The sequence below is a fragment of the Dermacentor variabilis genome, chromosome 5 (genome assembly GCF_050947875.1).
Source record: "Dermacentor variabilis isolate Ectoservices chromosome 5, ASM5094787v1, whole genome shotgun sequence".
NCBI lineage: Eukaryota > Metazoa > Arthropoda > Arachnida > Ixodida > Ixodidae > Dermacentor > Dermacentor variabilis.
Window position 1 is genome coordinate 32,378,787 of NC_134572.1, and position 19,654 is coordinate 32,398,440.

A 19,654-nucleotide genomic window follows, 5' to 3' on the forward strand; every position below is an offset into this window, starting at 1 on the left:
ATCTGCTTGTTTTCATTGGGCACGGATTATTGCGTGCGATTTTCTTGCACCTCTATGCCCATTACAGCTTCTGTCTATTGTTATGAACAGGTTCCCACTGAGCTCTTAGAGCCACTGGACTCCCAGGACACAAGCAAAGCTAGTGTGACCACTGACTCAGGTTTGCCATCCTTCGTGGTCGACTCTAGCGATGACAGCATCACATTCAAGACTCCACCCGGCACACGCAAGAAACGCAAGGTAAAACCCGGCAAACCAGCCACTACCCTTGTGGATGTGACGCCTGGCAGGCATGCTACGTTGCCCAAGAAGTCTGCCAAGCTGCTCACCTCGCCAGGATCCAAGACGAGGCGTCGGGGTCCCATTGTTTCCACCCCTCAGGCTCTCTCTCCCAAGGTGAGTGGTAGCATTGTGCCACGTCAATTTGTTGTCTTATTAAAGTCGTACTTACAGTTTTAAAGGAATAGTGACACATATTTTCAGAGTTTTAGAAACTCCTGCCGCATGCTGCTTGTATGTCAAAGGATGAAACTTACCATATTTACTCAATTCTAACGCGCCCTCGATTGTAACATGCACCGGTTTGCCGTGACCTAAAAAAAAAAGTCCATTACGGCACTGTGCACCTCATTCTTTCATGCAGAAATACAACTTTCTCTCATTTGGGAAAAACAAAGCATTTACAGTCAACGACTGAATTTTCGGACGCCCAAATTTTCGGACATGCCTGATATTTCGGACGTCTTCGCGGCACCGCCACGAGCCCCATAGAATCAACGTGTAAGGACATCTGAAGTGTCGGACGCTCGAACCCCCTGCCGTCCAATTTTCCTGACTTTCTGACGCGACGGAAGGTCCTTTGGCTCCTCGCACAGCGCCCTTGCGCAGGAAATCGACTTGCAGCCGAAGCATATCACCGCTTTGAAGCACTAGCCAAATCTAGCCGTCACACACCGATTTGTTCTGGCCACGCTGGCTCTGTTCATCGCCGCACTTCCGCTTTCGCCTCCGGCGGAGTTTCCGGAGCGGCGCCATTGGTTCTTTATTCTATGATTTGTTTGCATAGGCGCGTAGGCCATGTTTTGGCTAGCGTGGTGTGGGGTTGTGCTGTTGTGTCAAGTGTGCTCTGCGACGCTAGGCCTAGGTGCTTCGACGCTCATCTGCGAACTCCACTGTTCGCAACTTGAGGATTTCGCTTGCCTTCGATGGCCCCCACTCCGTCTTCATCGTCCTCGCCGACGGTATCGAAGCGCGGAAAGCAGTACCGTCGGTTAACGATGGAGAAGAAAGCCGCCATTATTAAGCAAGTCTTGAGCGGCCCATTGCAGGCTGACGTGAGCAAGAAATTCGGCATGGAGCAAGGAGTCAGGTTGTGGGGGATTCAGAAGACTCCGATGTTGAAAATGAGGAGCCAATGCCTGCGCTACCTACAAGCGCCAAGTTGACGCGAGCACTGTTGACTCTTTTATCGGTGTACAGTGCTGACATGACCCTTGCTCAGATCGAGGTGAATATGATCGCATGCAACCGGAACGCCGTCCAAACAACAATCAACAAGTTCTTCAAGCCACTGAAGCAATAAAACTGACTGCCCGACGATGCACATGCTGTACATAATAAAGCGGCAGTCGGCTGCATACAGAGTTTTTGAATGTGTTTTTTTATAGCCACTTCACTGATGCTTTGGCAGGGTTTCGGAAACCTGGTACTTCGCCCTTTACCTCTAGATCCGGGAAAAAAAGAAAAAAAAGTGCATTTTCTGCATGAATTCATATTTTCGGACTGCCTGAATTTTCGGACGTTTTCACGTTCCCTAGAGGGTCCGAAAAATCGGTTGTTGACTGTACTCTCAATGCACTAAAGTTGCAATGAATAAAAAAAGTCGCAGTTTCGCCCGAAAGGCGAAACGTCGATTACGATAGCAAATTAGTAGGCAGCTATACGAAAAGTAAGGATAGTAGTTTTATCGGCCATGCAAACTTTTAAACATTCGCTTACTAACTAAATTAACAAGCATTGTGTCACACACGCACAAGCAAACATGAACACGTCTCACTCAGTGACCGCGGAAACTCTTTTGAACGCTGGAGTGAGGAAGTGCGGTAGCAAGAGCGAGGGAATTGACCTTTGTGTGGCCTCTTGCTTCGACGTGAATGAAGCGATGAGAACACAGCACGGTGCACCTAGATGCGTAGACTCTTGTCTATGTCAGAGATCACTTTCAAGATAGGAGCCCCGCGGCCGCGCCGTATGTAGCAGCCACCGGTGTAGAATTCCTCTCCTGTTTGCACCAGTCCCACACGCATGTTTCAAGAACTCTGAACGCTCGTGATACGGTCCGATTTCCATCCGTCTCTGCTCACGTGATCGTTTTCCTTTTAATTGAAACATCGTGATGAACTCTGCATGTCTTTGCAGTTGGCACTTCCATGCTGATAGACCAAACACAGAAAACAGAAAGACGAACGGCGCACTAACCTAAGCCAAAGGAAGCGTTGCCTAAGCTTACATACTAGAGCACATGGAGAAAGCTACGCCAGCTAGGCTCGAAACGCGTAGAAGGTGGCCATGTTGAAATGCCGATGGTGATATGGTAATGCAGATTTAGGGTCGTACTCAATTCTAACGCGCACACAATTTTTGGACCCGTTTTATCTGGAAAAAAGTGCAGGTTAGATTAAGAGTAAATACGATAATAGAATATTTTAATTTGATACTAAGGTACAGTAATCCCTCGTTATAATGAGATCACTTTGCTCAAAATATCGCTTTATTCAAAATTTCTTCTGGTCCAGACCAAAGCGCATGCATGTTAAGCTGCATTACTCGAAGCGCGCGAAGAGCTGGACTCGCTTCGAGCGAAATGGCGAGCAGAGGCATCGCTGCTGCCAAGTGGTGGCAACCTTTTTGCGTATACAGTGTGAAATCAATACCACCGATGAATTAGTCTTGTGCAGGCACAGAACAGGCCACAAAAGTACCAAACCCATGACCGATGACCGCCTAGTAACGGGTACCAAGCGAGTGCCGAGTGCTCCCTCCCAAATGTTTTACTACGGAGCGAACAGAAGCTGTCACCTTCCATGGTGCAGTGCTCCTGAACCGTTTATCTCGGTCGCAGTCACATCATTGGTGTCCCTCGTGGTAGAATGCACACGAAAATGGTTTTCCTGACGCTTTGTGATGCCAGAAAACTGCGGTCTCTTGGATGATGAAAAGTGGCCAAAAAACCACGGGCAGACTTGCGGCGTAGCATTCCATGGGATGCGCTCAATGAGCAAAGTTTTACCTCTCTAAAGAGCATTTCTAGCACTGAAACATGCCGAAAAACACAAAAGAACTGTCCCTCCGATTATAAGTGCCATGTTCGACGCGAGGAGCTACGTTAATAAATCCGGAAGACGACTTTGGAGAAGCTGGTCTAGAAATTTGCTCGCCACTTGCCATAATCGGCCTGCATCGCAATAAAACATCAGCTGTAGCTTTGTTGCACTTTTGACGGTGCAAATTGACCAATAACTTGCCAAAAACCTGAAAAATCTGAGCGTTGCCAGCAGCGAGTCAGGCTGTTAACATGGCGGGTCAGCACAAGCTGGTGTTTTACCAGCGATTTTTTTGAGCCGGTCATACTTGATTCGTGCCATCCGACTGACTTTAGACAAACGGTTTAAATGCGTGGTAGGGTCATTGAATTTTGTTTATAGACATTTGTTAATGGTGCGGATGCGACAGTGTGCGAACACTGACACTCAAACTGTAGAATTAGCACAGTTTCGTTGACATTGGTGCGCTGAAAAACTCTCATTTTGCAAACTTCACGGCTGCAAACCTCGGGGAAAAAGTGCCCAGTGATCACGCAAAGCCTCTATTGCAAAACAGTTTTCACGATTGCGCTGTGTACCCACAATGAGCAGCTAATTGTTTTTTGAGCGCAACAAACGACCTCAGACTCGAGCTATGGCACTTGTGGCGCTTCCCAGCACAATAATTTCATAGTCTTCCGTGACTTCCGCACCCCCCGCCCCACATTCGCTCTTCAGTCTGGAAGCTGTTTAAATGCCAGGCACTCCTCTCACTCGCCTTCATGTCAACTCTTTGCTGCCAGTTTCGACGTCTCTGCTCCTCAAAAGCTGCTTTCTTCCAGTCTGCCCTCTAAAGCACAGTCTTCCACCAATGGGTGCCCTTCCACAGTTCCTGCTTCTTGGACTCACAACTCTGATCACCTTTCTTCTGCTACATGTGAAGTCTATGCCATACACACCATTGCAACTGTCGCCATCACCAGCGTGCACTGACGAGGAAAGCGAGATGCCATGACGACATTTTGAAGCTTCTGTCTTCTGTGTCTTTGCCAGGTTCAGTCACTTTGGTGCCAACGGCGCATGCACTTGGATACGTGCTGCAGGCTATGTGATGGTGTGTTATTCAGAGTGCTTCAGGTTAGACAGGATGCAAGTGGTACACTTCAGACAATTACAAACGGATTCTTACAGAAACCCCAGACTCATGCATGCCATGTATCCAGACATGTACACTACAAACAGATGCACATTGTGTGGCGAGGTTGCCACACTTAATCACATGTTATGGGAGTGTCAGGAGTTAACAAACAAGTCAGGCAGCGCCGACCCCTCCGTCTCTTCGACCGCCAGCCTCCGCTCGCGCTGGAAGACCGCACTGCTCAGCTCGAACCTGACAGCACAACTCTGGGCTGTCTAGCGAGCCGAGGAAGCCGCTTCGAGACAAGGTCTCGGAACCGCGTTCGCGGCGGGTGCCCAGACCCACTAAAAGGACGCCGGACTCAAATCTTCTTGATTTGAAAATAAAGTTTACGCTCTCGTTAGGCGTGCCTTGCATGTGCTTTTGTGATCTACAGTGATAAATGGCTCTGTCAGCCTCCGGGTGAAAGTGTCTGACTTTGGAGCAGAAAGTTCTGTTGATAAAAGATCTGCAAAAAGGCAGCCGGCAAAAAATTGGCATCGTGAAGGAATGCGGCATACTGCCATCTACCTTATCAACTGTATTGAAAAACAAGAAAGCTGTGTTGAAGGCTTTGAAAAGAGCTTCTTGGCAAAGAGAAAGAGGAATCACAATCCGAAATACCTCGAAGGAAAAGGTGCACTTATTCAGTGGCTGAAGAACGCCAGGAGTGCAAATATCCCTGTACATGAACCTGCACTTACTGTAAAAGCCGGAGCTCTCGCCCTGCAAATGGGTCATAAAGATTTCAAGTGCAGCAATGGCTAGCTTGAGCGGCTGAAGAAACAATACTGTGTGACCTCCAAGTTGACTGTTAGCAAAAGTGCAACCGTGAACCGCGACACTAGAGAATTTTAGTGCATCCGGTATTCCGGCAAGCACGGGCCATTTGCCGGTTTAGCGGGGGCGTAAACGTGAGCGGCCAGATTAGTGGCGCAAAGCTCAACCACACAAACACAAAGCTATTTATTACTGTATTTAATCGCATAATGATCGCACTTTTCTGTAAAAAAAATTGACGCAAATTCAGGGGTGCGATCATTACGTGGGTTAAATTTCCTGCAAAAAATGAAAATTTTTTTTCATCCCAGGTCAACAAATAGGCGGCTGCCGCTGTGTCTAGTGAGGGACACCAAAACAAAAATGGTGGCCAGCGGCGCAAGCCGAACGTGCCGAACACGATTTTTTTTCTTCTCAAGAGTACATTACGTGCATTGAAACAGTTTCTTCCATATCAGTAATGAATAATATCGTTAATATCAGCAAGTTTGCGGCAATAACATAGCCATGTCCACTTTGAGGGGACAGAAACAGATGGGCGTGCTTAGCTACTAGTGACATAGAAACACATGGCGGGGATGCTGCGGAAACTGCGGCATTTGTCTTCACTACTATCCTAATACGGCACGTTCCGCTAAGGGTGGGGAACATCTTAGCTGTGTTACAAGCGTCGGCGTATGAACAGGGTACACTTCTAACGTATCAGTGTAAATGTAGCTGCTATCGTTGCCACTCGCGGTTTGTCGCGTGCCCACAAGTGCAGACGAGAAGAATCGAAAGGCGCCTTTATTGTTGTTGTCCTTGACCATAACCATTACAAAGCCTACACATAATAAAGGCAAGTTTGGTTGTAGCTTTCTTTTTGTAATAGAAGTGTGGAAACTGCTGAAAGGAATGAAATGGAGCATCTGCTTAAGAATGTTTGGTGTGTGCAGACCGATTGGTTTGTCTTGTAGAATCGTTCGCGTAGCATTCGACAGATGGTAAGTGTAATCATTATTAGCTAGACTTGGCACATGGCATATTGCTGCGGCAAGTTCGGGGTGCGATCATTACACGGGAAATTTAAAAAATTGAATTTTGATGACAGAATTCAGGGGTGCGATCATTACGCGAGTGCAATCATTATGCAAGTAAATACGGTATATTCTACTAAGCTGCTGGTGTAAATTTTTGACAGCGGCATAATCGTGTTAACCATTATGCCGCTGCCAAAATTTTGCAGCAGCAACGAAGCAGAATATAGTGGGTTACTGCAGTTTTAGCTCTGTGTTCGTCTGGTTGAACTCTACGCCACCAGGCGGCTGCACCGCTCCGGCCGCTCACATTTGTGCCCCCGCAAATCTGGTAATCCGACCAAACCGCCCCCGTTTGCCGGAATAGCAGACAGGCTAAATGGCTCTACTGTAGACGTATGGTGCCAACATCGACTCCAAGCTCTACTTGAAAAGTATGAAGACAAAGACAACCTAGATGAGGCTGCATTTCTAGAAGATGCTACCAAATCGCACTTTCACTGCCACTGGCGGATCCTCATCCGGAGAAAAACAGAGCAAGGAGCATGTCACGGTGCTGTGAAGCCACGGTGCTTCCGAAATGCAACTACTCCCTACAAATGCATCTACAGAAATGACAAGCGAGCATGGATGACTGCTGTCTTTGAAGACTTCGTGCACCTTCTAGATAGACGGTTTGACGCAAAGAATCGGCAAGGTCTTTTCATAATTGATAATTGTCCGAGCCACATAAAGTTCGACAACATCAAGGCGATCGCGCTGGAATTTTTGCCTGCAAACACAACTGCGATGCTGCAACTGATGGATCAGGGCATCATTGAGACCACCCGGAAGCTGTACCGCAAGACTTTCGCTGCACATGCTCACAGCATATGACGCCAGCAAGAGGTACAACATGGATTTGTTTGGTGGGATCCATTTGCTGAACTTTTCATGGAAAAAATTCGCACCTTTGAAGGTTGCCAACTGCTTTGTGCACGTCGGCATTTCTTGCACCGTCATCAGTGACTTTGACGATGACCAGCCTAATGATGACTGGACTTGCAGTGATCTATACGAGGCTGTTCATAAAATTTCTGGCCAAGAGGTAGAAGGCAACTTTGAAACATTCGCGTTGGCTGACGATGCTGCTCCCGTGGTCGCCCCAGCGACGGATGCACTGATAATTGACATTGTTGGGAGCCCCGACGACGTTAAAGAGCCACGTCAAGTGCCAACTATGGTGTAGACGCGAGAGTAACTACGCCTGCTGCGAAATAAGATTGACTGCATGGGCAGCAGCTACAGCCTTGTGCAATGCTTTGGCAAAGTAAAGCAGTTGTTGCTTGCACCAGTTTAGAACTTGAAAGAGCCATAGCTCAATGCCTTTTTTGCACCTGATTAAAGTTTTGCTTGACTGAATACATTGTATTTTGACTTCCTCGCAGTTGTAATGCAATTAAAGCTCGACTGCATTAGCTTTGGTCGAGTGGTCGCTTATATCGAATTACCGCTTATAATAAATTTTTTCGTCATCCCTCTGACTTCGTTATAATGAGGGATTACTGTAAGTCTCAAAATGCCAGACCTGGCGTGAGATCTGGCAACTTGGCAATATTACTGTGATGTTGATGTATAGCAAAACTTCCTAACACCAAGTAGCAATGAAGCTTAGCATGATGATGTTGCTGATAAAAAAATGCAGAAAAGAGCTGTGCATGTCTTTTCTGGCTGTGTTCATGTGTGGTATCCACATGATGTCTTAATTTTTCCACCCTAATGAGTACTCAAGCTGGTTTGTACAAACATTGTTGCAGTAAATTACTTAGGGAGCTGCGACACTTGCCAGTTCTCTGAATATGCCGATGAAAACCACAGCTCAAGTGCACTGAAACATTGCAATGTGGAGCAAGGCACAGCTCTTTTTATTTATTTACTCTAATACCCACAGCGCCATTTAGGCATTACAGTGTGGGGGGGGGGGTTACATACATCAATGTAAACAGCTTATGGCATCCAATAAACAGCATTAAACTATGCAATACAATGATACAAAGGCAGGAAACGACATCATACAATTAAGTAATAAAGCACTATGTAATGATAGCAAATTCTACAATTACTATATACTGTAAAATAAAGAAGAAAATTTCAAAGAGCATTTGAAAAATGTTCATTATTAAGTATACCAACTACGGCAGCAGGCAGTCGATTCCATTCTAAAATGGTTTTGGGGAAAAAAGTGCTTTTGAAAAGCTTAGTTCTACCTTGACCTAACCTTGACCTAACCTAACCTTGAGCTTGTGATCTCTTCGTCTGGATATATAATGTGGCTGAAGAATATACTTATTATGGTCTATTCCAATTTGGCCATAAAATATATTGTGAAAAAGTTTCATGCGTAATGCCTGCTTTCTCTTTTCTATGGTGTCCCATGTTAATGTTTGTTTTGCACTAGTAATACTAAGGTTTCTGTCATAGTTGCCGATTACGTAGCGTGCTGCTATATTCTGAACTCTCTCAAGTTTATCTCGGTCGGTACACGTAGGAGGGTCCCATGTGGTACATCCATATTCTAAAATGGGTCTAACATAGCTTCTGTACAGAAGATCATGAGCCTGCTGGGGAAAGAGTTTTGTATTGCGCCGTAGAAATCCTAACACTTTGCATGCCTTTGCTGTAATGAAATCAATGTGTCTGTGCCAACATATGGACGGTGTGAGGAATACAGCCAGGTACTTGTACTCGGAAACAATCTGCAAGAAGACCGCTGAAACCTGCGGTTCGCAGGCACTTTTCGTAAGCAACACTGTGTATCACAGCGGCGTGTGTTGTGCCATGACGGAGCATGTGAAATGAAGCTGCATCTGTGTGCCGCGGTGCCGCTCAGCCGCCACGACCACTACCGCACTGTTGCTTGCATGTGAAGCAGGCTTAAGTTGCAGCTCCTGTTTCTTTCAGTTTATGCATAACCTTGAGTGAAATCTTGCAGATTTCTCCTGGGATGTTGCTGACACTGCCATTAACAGATGCACTTTCCATTTTCACTTTGCTCATTGCAGGTTGGGTTGACAGAGGCTCCCATACTGAAGACGACACCAGTCTCAAAAAGAAAACGCAAAGCCACGACTGCCAAGACATAAATACTTTCCTTTCTAGGAAACAGCTGTCTAAACTCAAAAGGATTAGTAAAGAAGGATGAAAAATGTGTAAGATGGTAACTTCTAATCCTAGTTGTGGCTTATTCATTATAGTATCATAAAGAGATGATTCTTGGACCCATCGCCAGTGTGCCAAGAAAATGTAACATCTTTTTAAGTCTTTTACAATCTATTCTTGCTTAAGGGCCACTTAGTTTTTGGTTATGAATTTTTTTGGACATGACCCATGTACAAGTAAAAGGCAATATGTTTGTCTGTTCTGAAAAGCAGATGTGCTTGCCACCATATGCAACAACCTCGGAAAGCATTTACTTTAGCTTAATTTTCTACCTCATTCATAGTCGCTGGCAAATAGCTGCAAAGCTAAAGCATCTAAAGTCTGGTTCATTGCAACCAGACTGTTCAAAGGTAAAGCTGTCCTCGGATATAGGCTTGTCAGGCTGCATGTAAGGCACTAGCTAACAGTCCCAGGCCTAATTATGTACACGTACACAAATACCCAAGAAAGTTAATTGGATGACGGTTGCTGGGGCAGCTTAATGGTAAAGCGCTGAACGCATAATGTTATAGATGTGGGTTGAGCTTTCACCTGCAGGAAGTCGTCTTTTCATCTGCTTACATTACCCTTTTCCTTATTATTTCTGCATTTCCATGAAAAAAGAAATAACAGTTCATTTCTCATATGCTTTCTCCAGCTTAATGTCTGTTGGTTCATCTGGTTGTAACTGACGGAAGAACTGAGCCCCTTGGTTCCCTTTATTCTCACTCATTGCGTGTAAGATTGCGTCACAAAAAGCCCACCACATTTTTCAATTTAAACAAGAATGGAATGTGGCAGCTAGTAACACCCGCACGTGTTACAGGTGACGCGGCGGTGAAGTAATCTCAGGGTGGTGGGCAGTGGCAGGCTCTCCCTAGACAAGGAGGCATATGTTGGATGGTTGCTTCTGCACAGGAGGAAAACTCAGTGGGATACAGCATGGGGCTCTGTTATGCAAATTTCGTGACGATGCCCAGTCCTCAGGCTTCCAGCTATCAGAAGAAACGAACAGATGTAAGGAGAGCCCAGTAAGTATCTGTGTGCTGTGCTGTTGCTGCACAGGCATGGATGACAACATGCTTCACAAAATCCAATACAACAGCAATGTTGACCGTGCTAGAACAGCCTAGAGGAGGTTACATTGCATTTGAATGTGAAAGGAAAAATTTGCCGTAGTGGAAGGCAGTTAAATGAAGTTTGTCAAGCGATAGCACAGCTTGGCTTGCTTTGGGAAAGGACACAGACGCCGCTTGATACCGTCGGCAACTACCGTATCGAAAATTGCACCACAAGACAACACACAGACTCTGCTCGACGCGGCAGCAGCAGCAAGTGAATTGACCTTCATGCTGCATTTTGCTTCAGTGCAAACTAAGCATTGAAAGCACAGCACATACAATGCTACCAACACTCAACATACTTTGTACATGTTGCAGATTGCTTTGAAGATGAGGCACTTTGTTCACGTTGCAAATCGCTTTGAAGACATGGGCGCCCACAGCGTACGTAGCAGCTGCCGGTAGTGGCAGGCTAAGTCTCAGTTTGACCTTGGCTGAGCTTGAAGATCAGATTTATGGAACCAGGCATTTTCTGGGTTTGTACCTTGAGTAGTAGACCTGTCACTAAAATGCAGCCTGGCAGATTGTAACATCTTGAGATTGCTACACAGTGAGGATTTCTTTGCTGTGGCAAGGTATAGATGGCAGGTATGGTCTTCTGTTCTTTGGCAGTTTAAGTTGAAGGTTGCAATTTCCTCCATTAGGAAGTCGTTTCTTGACACATGGCAAATGGTAACAGATTCTTAGGAGTGTAAGCTGTCACTCTGACTACATTTAATTGCTTTTATATGATTTCTGTTTCGAATGCATCCAATTTATGAAGGAACCAAACATACCAGCCTTCTGCTCACTGGCAAAACGCCACAGATGCCTGGTGCCATGGCGCTAGAATGTATCCTAATGATAAAGAGCAGCTGACTGATGTGAAAGACAACTACAGTGTTGTGATTTGTGATCAGAAATTAAGTGAGGTCATGGAACACAACTCAAATCTCTGCCTCGGGACATAAGCCATTGGTGTGAAAGCGAAAAGGACAGTCCATAAGGCGCTCATGCAACATGTCCACGTGAAGCAGCTGGACCTACCAAGTTATTGGCTGATTTCATGATCATGCGAATATGTCAGAAATGCATAATTGCTAATTTTAAGTTAAATAAATGAAGCTTGTATGTGCTGTAATCTCAAAGACAAAGATCATTTCATCTTTGCACGGCCAGTCTGCACACAACAGTTGCAGATGGCGTCTGAGATAGCAGCCTATATAGATATATATAAACCTATATAGATATAGCGTAGTCTACCGCGACTGCCGTGCTGAGTCCTTTTGCTGCCGAGACACTAAGCTTTTTGGGCAGGGCTCTGCCCGCTTTGTTTCTCCTGTGTAATTTGCAGCATACTAGCAAAGACGAAAAGAGAGAGAAAGGTACATATCGGTGCAATAATTCTACTTACCCTTGAAGGATTTGAGAAATTTTTGCGGCATGAGATTCGTGAGATGACGGCCTTTAATAGTGAGGCCATTCTATGATTAGGTAATTTGGCAGTGGCACAGACCTGTGTGTATGCCCTTATAAAAGTATCTTCTTTTCTGTACATCCTTCAACCAAGTGAAACAACAAACCCATGCAAGTTTCATTATTTCAAAAGGCTAAAACTTAGATGCTATCACGTACCTACCAGGTAAAACTATTTTATGGTTTGATGTATGGTTCATAGATACCGATTATATAATGACCATGTGGCACTGCAACCACAAAGTAGCTACCAAAGTTGTTTTTATTCTATAGTATAGTCTTATTTTGTAAAGAACCTGCATTGATGGCTTGTAACAAGTAAATGTATGCTAAACGTAAGATTTCTTGTAGTTCTAAATAAAAATATTTATTTCATAATCACGTACATATCTGGATACGTAAGTACCTGCATTTTACGTCACGTAAAGGACAGCCTTGGTTGCACAAAAATTGACTATGTAATATGTGTCAGAATGGAGTTGAGGTTACTTGAAGTCATTTGAATCTTGCCTGTGGTGTGGGAATTATTTGCCAACTACAGGAGGCTTTGAGCCTTTATTCAATGTTTCCTGTCTGATGGTATGCCCCAGCAGAGGACTCGCAGGGCAGTCTTAATTTGTTGAACTGGTTCGAAATGGTTCCTTGAAAAAGTTCCGGTTTGGTTTGGTTCTAAGATGATGTAAAACACATTCGGCAGAACGCATATCACGATGACTATCAACAATAACGCGTTTAACATTGAATCAATGTAGCAACAGAACCTGTTGCCACCATCGAAACATGTACGAAACGTGTACTGCAGTAGGACTCCTCTTTTGCACTTACCTAAGTGCATCTTTGATCACCATCACAAATCCTGCGAGTGGCCTCTGAAATGCATGGCGCGCTGGTGCGGACACTTAGAAACTAATCATATGGCAACCAGGCTCCTCTATTTTGCTTTACATGCTGTGCCATCTAGTGGTGCTGCTGAGAAGACAGTGCTGAGACAGCCTCAGACAAAAAGTGTGACACAAAGGTGCATGCAAATGCTTAGAATTGTTCCCTCACTTGCCGCCCGCCCAGTGGCACATACTTGATGACCCGATTTGCCAAGAGGTTCATTGAAGAGTGGCACATACTCAGTGCCATAGAGTTTTTAAATAAATACTCTAGAGGGAAATGTGGCGCTAGTGTCTACGGGGTTCTCCTGAGCCTTGCCTCAACCTACATGGGACTGATGGGTAGTACAGGCTTCGGATTGACTTCGATCTTCAGACTAGCAGCGTTTGCTTGTGGCGCAGTAAACGAAGCTCTACTCAAATATTATTGCGTAAAATCTCATCTTATTTCTGCAGTGTCTTATATAATGCACAACACGTTACAAAAACTTTGTATGACTTTGAGATTGAAGCACGGTTTACTATGGTTTACATCAGGACACACCAGGGTATGCATTCTTGTGCAATTATGTTCCCAATTTAATGCCAAAGAAAAATTATTTTTACAACAGCAATAACAGCTATGCGTGTACTTATATAAAAATACTCGTCAAGTATTTATTGGAGCAAAAATATTATATTGTGAGAAAGTGTTCCAAATATTATATTGTAGCATTCTACCCTTGAGTAGAATGCTACAAGTGTCTGCTACGACGACGCCTGCTCGCTGTGAACGCGATACTTTTCTCGCAGACGATAGGCACTTGTGAACTCTCTCGCTCTTTCGAAAGGCTGCCTCAGCTTTCACGATTGCTGAACATCTTCAAGTACTTCTAAGCACATCTGCTGCACTGCTAGCAGGGATGCTTCAGGCCTCCTACGAGTATGCTTCATTTTATTTTGTCTTGACATACCGCTTCTGAAGCGTTTCGGCGTAGCTTTGCGCTTAGCCATATTGCGACACTAGACTACAGCCAGGAAGCAGCAACCTTTCCTACCACAAGGAAGTTTGTGTTCGCAGAGTCCTAAAACACGCATTCCAAACACGCAGTTCCAGAGGCAAGAACTGTGTCACCTACAAACAGACCACGGCCTCTCCCTTCTCCGACTAATGTTATTGATGTATATGTGGACGGCGTCGCTGCACTCGCCCTCATTGATGCTGGTGCCGCAATTTCAGTTATCAGTGTCGAACTTTGCCGTTCACTCAGAAAAGTTACCACGCCACTGTCAAACGTGTCACTTGTACTGCCAGCGTAGACCGCATCACGCCTGCAACTGCGTGTACTGCTCCCATTGTAATCAACGGCCTCCTCTAAATCGTCGAATTTTTGGTGCTGTGTTGTTCCCACGATCTTATTTTGGGCTGCGACTTCCTTTCTGCTAATAAGGCCGTCATCGACTGTTCTCGTGCTGAAGTGGAATTTCAAACGCTGTGTCATGCCCCACTCATTTACGCTCGTGAACCTGAAGACAGTATTTGTTGCCGAAGACGTTACAATTCCACTGCACTCATCTGACCTTGCGACAGTGTCATGCAACATTGTTGGTGATGCCAGCGCACTTTTTACGCCATCTGCAATTTTCGCTCGTTGCAGATGTTCCTCACTGCCTTTCGCTCTTTTGGACATTCATGCCGGCGTCAGCAGACTGCTCGTTGTTGACCGATTGTCGTGTCCTCTCACTTTGCTTCGTGGGGAGTACGTTGGCCCTTTCCAGTGTGTTGACCCTGCTGCCATCATTGACATGCCAACTGGTTCCATTGCCACTCATGAGGTCGCCGGAGTGACCTGTAACCCCGCGCAGGAGCCGACTTCGCCCGATGTTTTACATAGCTCCATCACCGACACGCTGACTGTTTATCAACGCGCCCAGCTTCTACACCTTCTCGACAAGTTCCGTTCGTCTTTCGATTGCCAGCATGTTCCCCTGGGCCGCACGTCAACTGTTTGTCATCGCATCGACACGGGTACCAGTGCGCCATTGCAACAAAGACCATATCGTGTATCCGCGACAGAACGCCGTGTTATCGACGACCAAGTAGCTGACATGCTCAAGCGCGGCATCATTCAGTCTTCGGATAGCCCCTGGGCATCTCGCGTTCTTGTTAAGAAGAAGGTTGGATCGATTCGATACTGTGTCGATTACCGTCGTCTTAACAAAATAACTCGTAAAGATGTTTCCCCCCTTCCGAAAATTGACGACACCCTTGACTGTCTCCAAGGCGCAGAGTTCTCTTCTATCGACCTACGCAGCGGCTGTTGGCAGATCCCCATGGCACCCGAAGACCAACCTAGAACGGCGTTTGTAACACCAGATGGTCTATATGAATTTCATGTAATGCCTTTCGGGCTTTGCAACGCCCCCGCAACATTTGAGCGTACGATGGACAACCTTTTGCGTGGTCTCAAGTGGAAAACGTGCCTGTGCTACTTAGATGATGTGGTTATTTTTTCGCCCAGTTACCCACCCATCTCTGTAGGCTGGAGGAAGTGTTGCAGTGCCTAACTGCCGCCGGCCTTCAGCTCAACCTGAAGAAATGCCACTTTGGCGCAAGTCAGCTCACCATCCTTGGCCATGAGTATCTAATCACGGTATTCTTCCTGACACCACCAAGCTCCGTGCAGTTGCTGATTTTCCCAAACCTTCCTCCATAAGGGAACTTCGCAGCTTCCTTGGCCTGTGTTTTTACTTTCGCCGCTTCATTCGGAATTTTGCATTCATCACCGCTCTCTGAAGTCAGCTTCTACGGAGCGATTTGAATGATTACGCCTGGTCGTCCACTTGTGATTTACTTTCGCCGCTTCATTCGGAATTTTGCATTCATCACCGCTCTCTTAAGTCAGCTTCTACGGAGCGATTTGAATGATTACGCCTGGTCGTCCACTTGTGATAATGCCGTCCAAGAGTTGCGTTGTCTACTGACCTCGCCGCCTATACTGCGTCACTTCGAACCGACAGCTCCAACCGAAGTACACAGCGACGCCAGTGGCGTTGGACTCGGCGCTGTGCTCACGCGGCGCAAATCTGTATTCAACGAGTACATTGTTGCATACGCAAGCTGCACCCTCACCAAAGCCGAGAAGAATTACTCCGTTACGGAGAAGGAATGTTTGACCATAATCTGGGCACTTGGTAAATTTCGACCCTACCTCTATGGCCGCCCCGTCGACGTGATTTACAGACCACCATGCACTTTGTTGGCTGTCCACGTTGAAAGACCCTTCAGGTCGATTAGCTCGCTGGGCTTTGTGGTTGCAAGATTTGAACGTGTGCGTTGTCTACAGGTCTGGCCGCCACCACACCGACGCCGACGTGCTTTCCCGTTTGGCCGTGTCAATCGAAAGCGATGCCTGCCTCTCTGCCGTTGACCAAGTACTTTCGTTCCCAGCAGGCTGCGACATGGCTTCGGAGCAATGCACGGACAACGCAAGGATTATTTATTTATTTATTTACACAATACTGCAGGCAGCAATGCTGCCCAAGCAGGAGAGGGTTTACATAAGAAGCTTTATCAACATATTTTCAAATGATACATAAGAAGTGCATTCAACAACACATTCCGGTAAATGATTCCATTCTTCGCTCATAAGTGGAAAAAATGATTTCTGATAGATTTTAGTTCGAGCAAAGTATGACTGAACTACTTTAGAATGAAAAATATGCGACGACCTTTGTGGAGCATGGGTAATATATGTGGCATTTGCTAAGCCTGTTTGATTATGAAACGAGTAAAAAAATTTCAATCTGGCGATATTGCGGTGCACGTGGAGAGGGTCCAGTCCAGGTTGGCCTAACATGCCAGAAACTGATGAAGATGTTTTATAATCAGAGCAAATAAACCGTGCAGCCAGGCGCTGAATTCGTTCAAGTTTGTCAATTTCCTTTTTAGTGAACGGGTCCCACACTATGGAAGCATACTCTAGGACTGAGCGTACAAGGGAACGATAAGCTTGCAGCTTGACAGATGAAGGGGACTTCTTTAGCTTTCTACGTAGAAAGCAAAGTTTTTTGAAAGCTTTGTTGCATATGTTGTTAATATGGGTCTTCCATTTGTGGTTACTGTTAATTGTTATGCCTAAATATTTAACAGGTAATTGATTCAAGGTTCCGATTGCCAATGTGGTAAGTATAAAGTAGTGGTTTTCGTTTCAATGTTATTGTCATTGACACTGTTTTAGAAAAGTTTATTTGCATTCCTCTGTCGTCGCACCAGTCCGAGAGTTTACAAAGACTATTGTTAAGTGTATCCTGGCATGAAGAACTCCTTACAGTGGAATAAATGACACAATCATCAGCAAACAATTTCACCTTCACATTAGGATCCAAATTTTTAGCAATATCATTTACATAGATAAGAAACAGCAGGGGTCCCAACACTGACCCCTGTGGTACACCGGATAAAACAGGCAGGCTATTAGATTTCACACCATCGATTTCAACAAACTGAACACGATTCGCTAAATAAGCTTGAATCCAATGTACTATATTTTCTGGTAATCCAAGTGTTTTAAGAATTTCAATTAGGTTTGCATGTGGCACACGGTCAAATGCCTTTGACAAGTCTAGGAATAAAGTGTCAATCTGCAGGCGGTCATCAATGGCACTGGCAAAGTCATGTACAATGGATAACAACTGAGTTGAGGTTGAAAACTTTCTACGAAAGCCATGCTGAAAATCAACAAAAAATTTATTCGCTTCCAAGTGGTTAGATATGTGATTAGTGATAATATGCTCCAAGAGCTTACAACATGTGCTTATGAGGGAAATAGGTCTATAATTGTTAGGAATAAGTTTATCACCCGATTTAAACACCGGTATTACTTTGGCCGTGAGCCAGTCTTTCGGTACTGAGCTCTGTTGAAGAGATGCATTAAAAATAATGTATAGGAATTCAGAAGTTAGTTCGGAGTAGCATCGAAGAAAGTTGTTAGGCAAACCATCGGCTCCAGGCGATTTTTTTATGTCAATATCAAGCAACATAGTAAGAATTCCTTCACGACTAATTGAAATGTCAGGAATTGATTGAGATATAGATAGTGTATATGATTTATCATGGGCGCTGAAAACTGAAGGTCGAGTGAATGCTTTATAAAATGTCATTTAATTCATTGACGATATCATTAAGATTATAACTTACGCTGTTGTTTATTCTTAGCTGCTGAACACTACGATTAGAGTTGGACAGGAAACGCCAAAACTTGTCTGGGGAGCTTTCTAGGAATGTAATCATAGTCTGATTATGAAATTTGTCATGGGCGTTGCGAAGCTTGACGAGTAAAGCATCCCTTAAAGAGCGGAATTCGGTACTCTGAGCTAGCTTATACTTGCATTTGCGCTTTATTCTACGTTTGAGATGAATGATTTCACGAGTGATCCATGGATTATGACGTTTAGTTTTCTTTCTACGCGTCGGTACGAATTTATCAATACAATACTTAACAACAGAGTTAAACTTGTCCTAGAGAAGCATGACGTCATCATCGCGTTTGAATTCATCGAGGGAAAGGTGTAAGCAATCCAAGATGGATTCGTCATCGGCCGATGAAAAGTCTAGAAAGGACTGCGTGATAGGTGTATCTTGGACGCTTTTTTGTATTTCTAAGTCCACACGTACAAGTTTGTGGTCAGCTATACCTTCAGTTAAGACTACAATAGGATTTTCCGACAAGCCTTTGATAAAAACAAGATCAAGAATTGATTGGGTGAGTTCTGTGACACGTGTGGGATGTAGTACAACCTGTTTAAGATCATGAAAGAACATAGAATCAAGGAGAACTTGTGCACTCTCAACATCATGAGAGCCAGAGATTGATAACTTCCCAATCAACGCTAGGCAGATTGAAGTCGCTGGCCATAAGAAATTTATGATCAGGTCGGAGCATGCGCTCTGGGTGGATGGCAAGGGATTCCACGAATGACACTACTGGGCTTTTGGGAGGCCTGTACACGACACCGACTAAAATAGAAAAATCTCGATATTTAACGTTACACCAAATGCTTTCATGCTGTGGTATGTTTGGAAGCTGGACACAGGTTACCTCCCTTTTTGCGATCAAAGCAATGCCCCCTCCTCGCCCAGTCCGGTCATGTCTAATTATTTTGTGGGATGGGGGAATTATTTCAGAGTCATTTATCTCCGGTGTCAACCAAGTTTCTGTGACTGCCAAAATGTGTGGGTCATAGAGGATGAGGATATCTTCTAATTGGGTTGACTTGTTGGCAAGACTTCTTGCATTAAGCAAGATAAAACGGAGCGTCTCTGTTTGCAATCAAGGACCAGTTCTAGGGAAATTAGTCTGAGGTAGCATAACTGGCTGCGAGGTGGCCTCATCCCAAACGTAAACGCTGTCGTCTACCCGAAGTCGCTCATAGTACAGAGAAACTTTATGGCCTATAGCTTTAAACTGTTTGCCATGTTGCCATAGTTTAGAGCGTTTCTTTAAAGTAGCCACACAAAAGTCGTGGCTAACAGAAATAGTTGAGCCTTTCAGTTTGAATGAATTGTGTAGGATGCGCAATTTCTCATTGTAATCAAAGAAATTCATTATGACTGGTCTATGTTTATCAGGCCGTTTTTTTCTATTCTATGCACCCTTTCTACGGTACTGACCGATAATACAAGCTTTACGCGGATTAGGTCTTCAGTAATTGCGTGCTTTAAAGTGCTAGGACTCTCATGATCAGATTCAGGAAGGCCAAAAAC

At 45.0% G+C, this 19,654-nt stretch overlaps 1 protein-coding gene across 1 annotated transcript in view; it reads left to right on the top strand.

Moving 5' to 3' along the window:
• The window catches only part of LOC142582413 (MKI67 FHA domain-interacting nucleolar phosphoprotein-like), a 29,545-nt gene extending 20,063 nt beyond the window's left edge, over window positions 1-9,482 (top strand). The window contains exons 5-6 of the mRNA XM_075692106.1: window positions 91-396; window positions 9,317-9,482. Of these exons, the coding sequence (XP_075548221.1) occupies window positions 91-396; window positions 9,317-9,397 (387 nt within the window). The 3' untranslated portion in view covers window positions 9,398-9,482. The remainder of the gene's footprint in view (window positions 1-90; window positions 397-9,316) is intronic.
• Window positions 9,483-19,654: the final 10,172 nt, after the last annotated feature.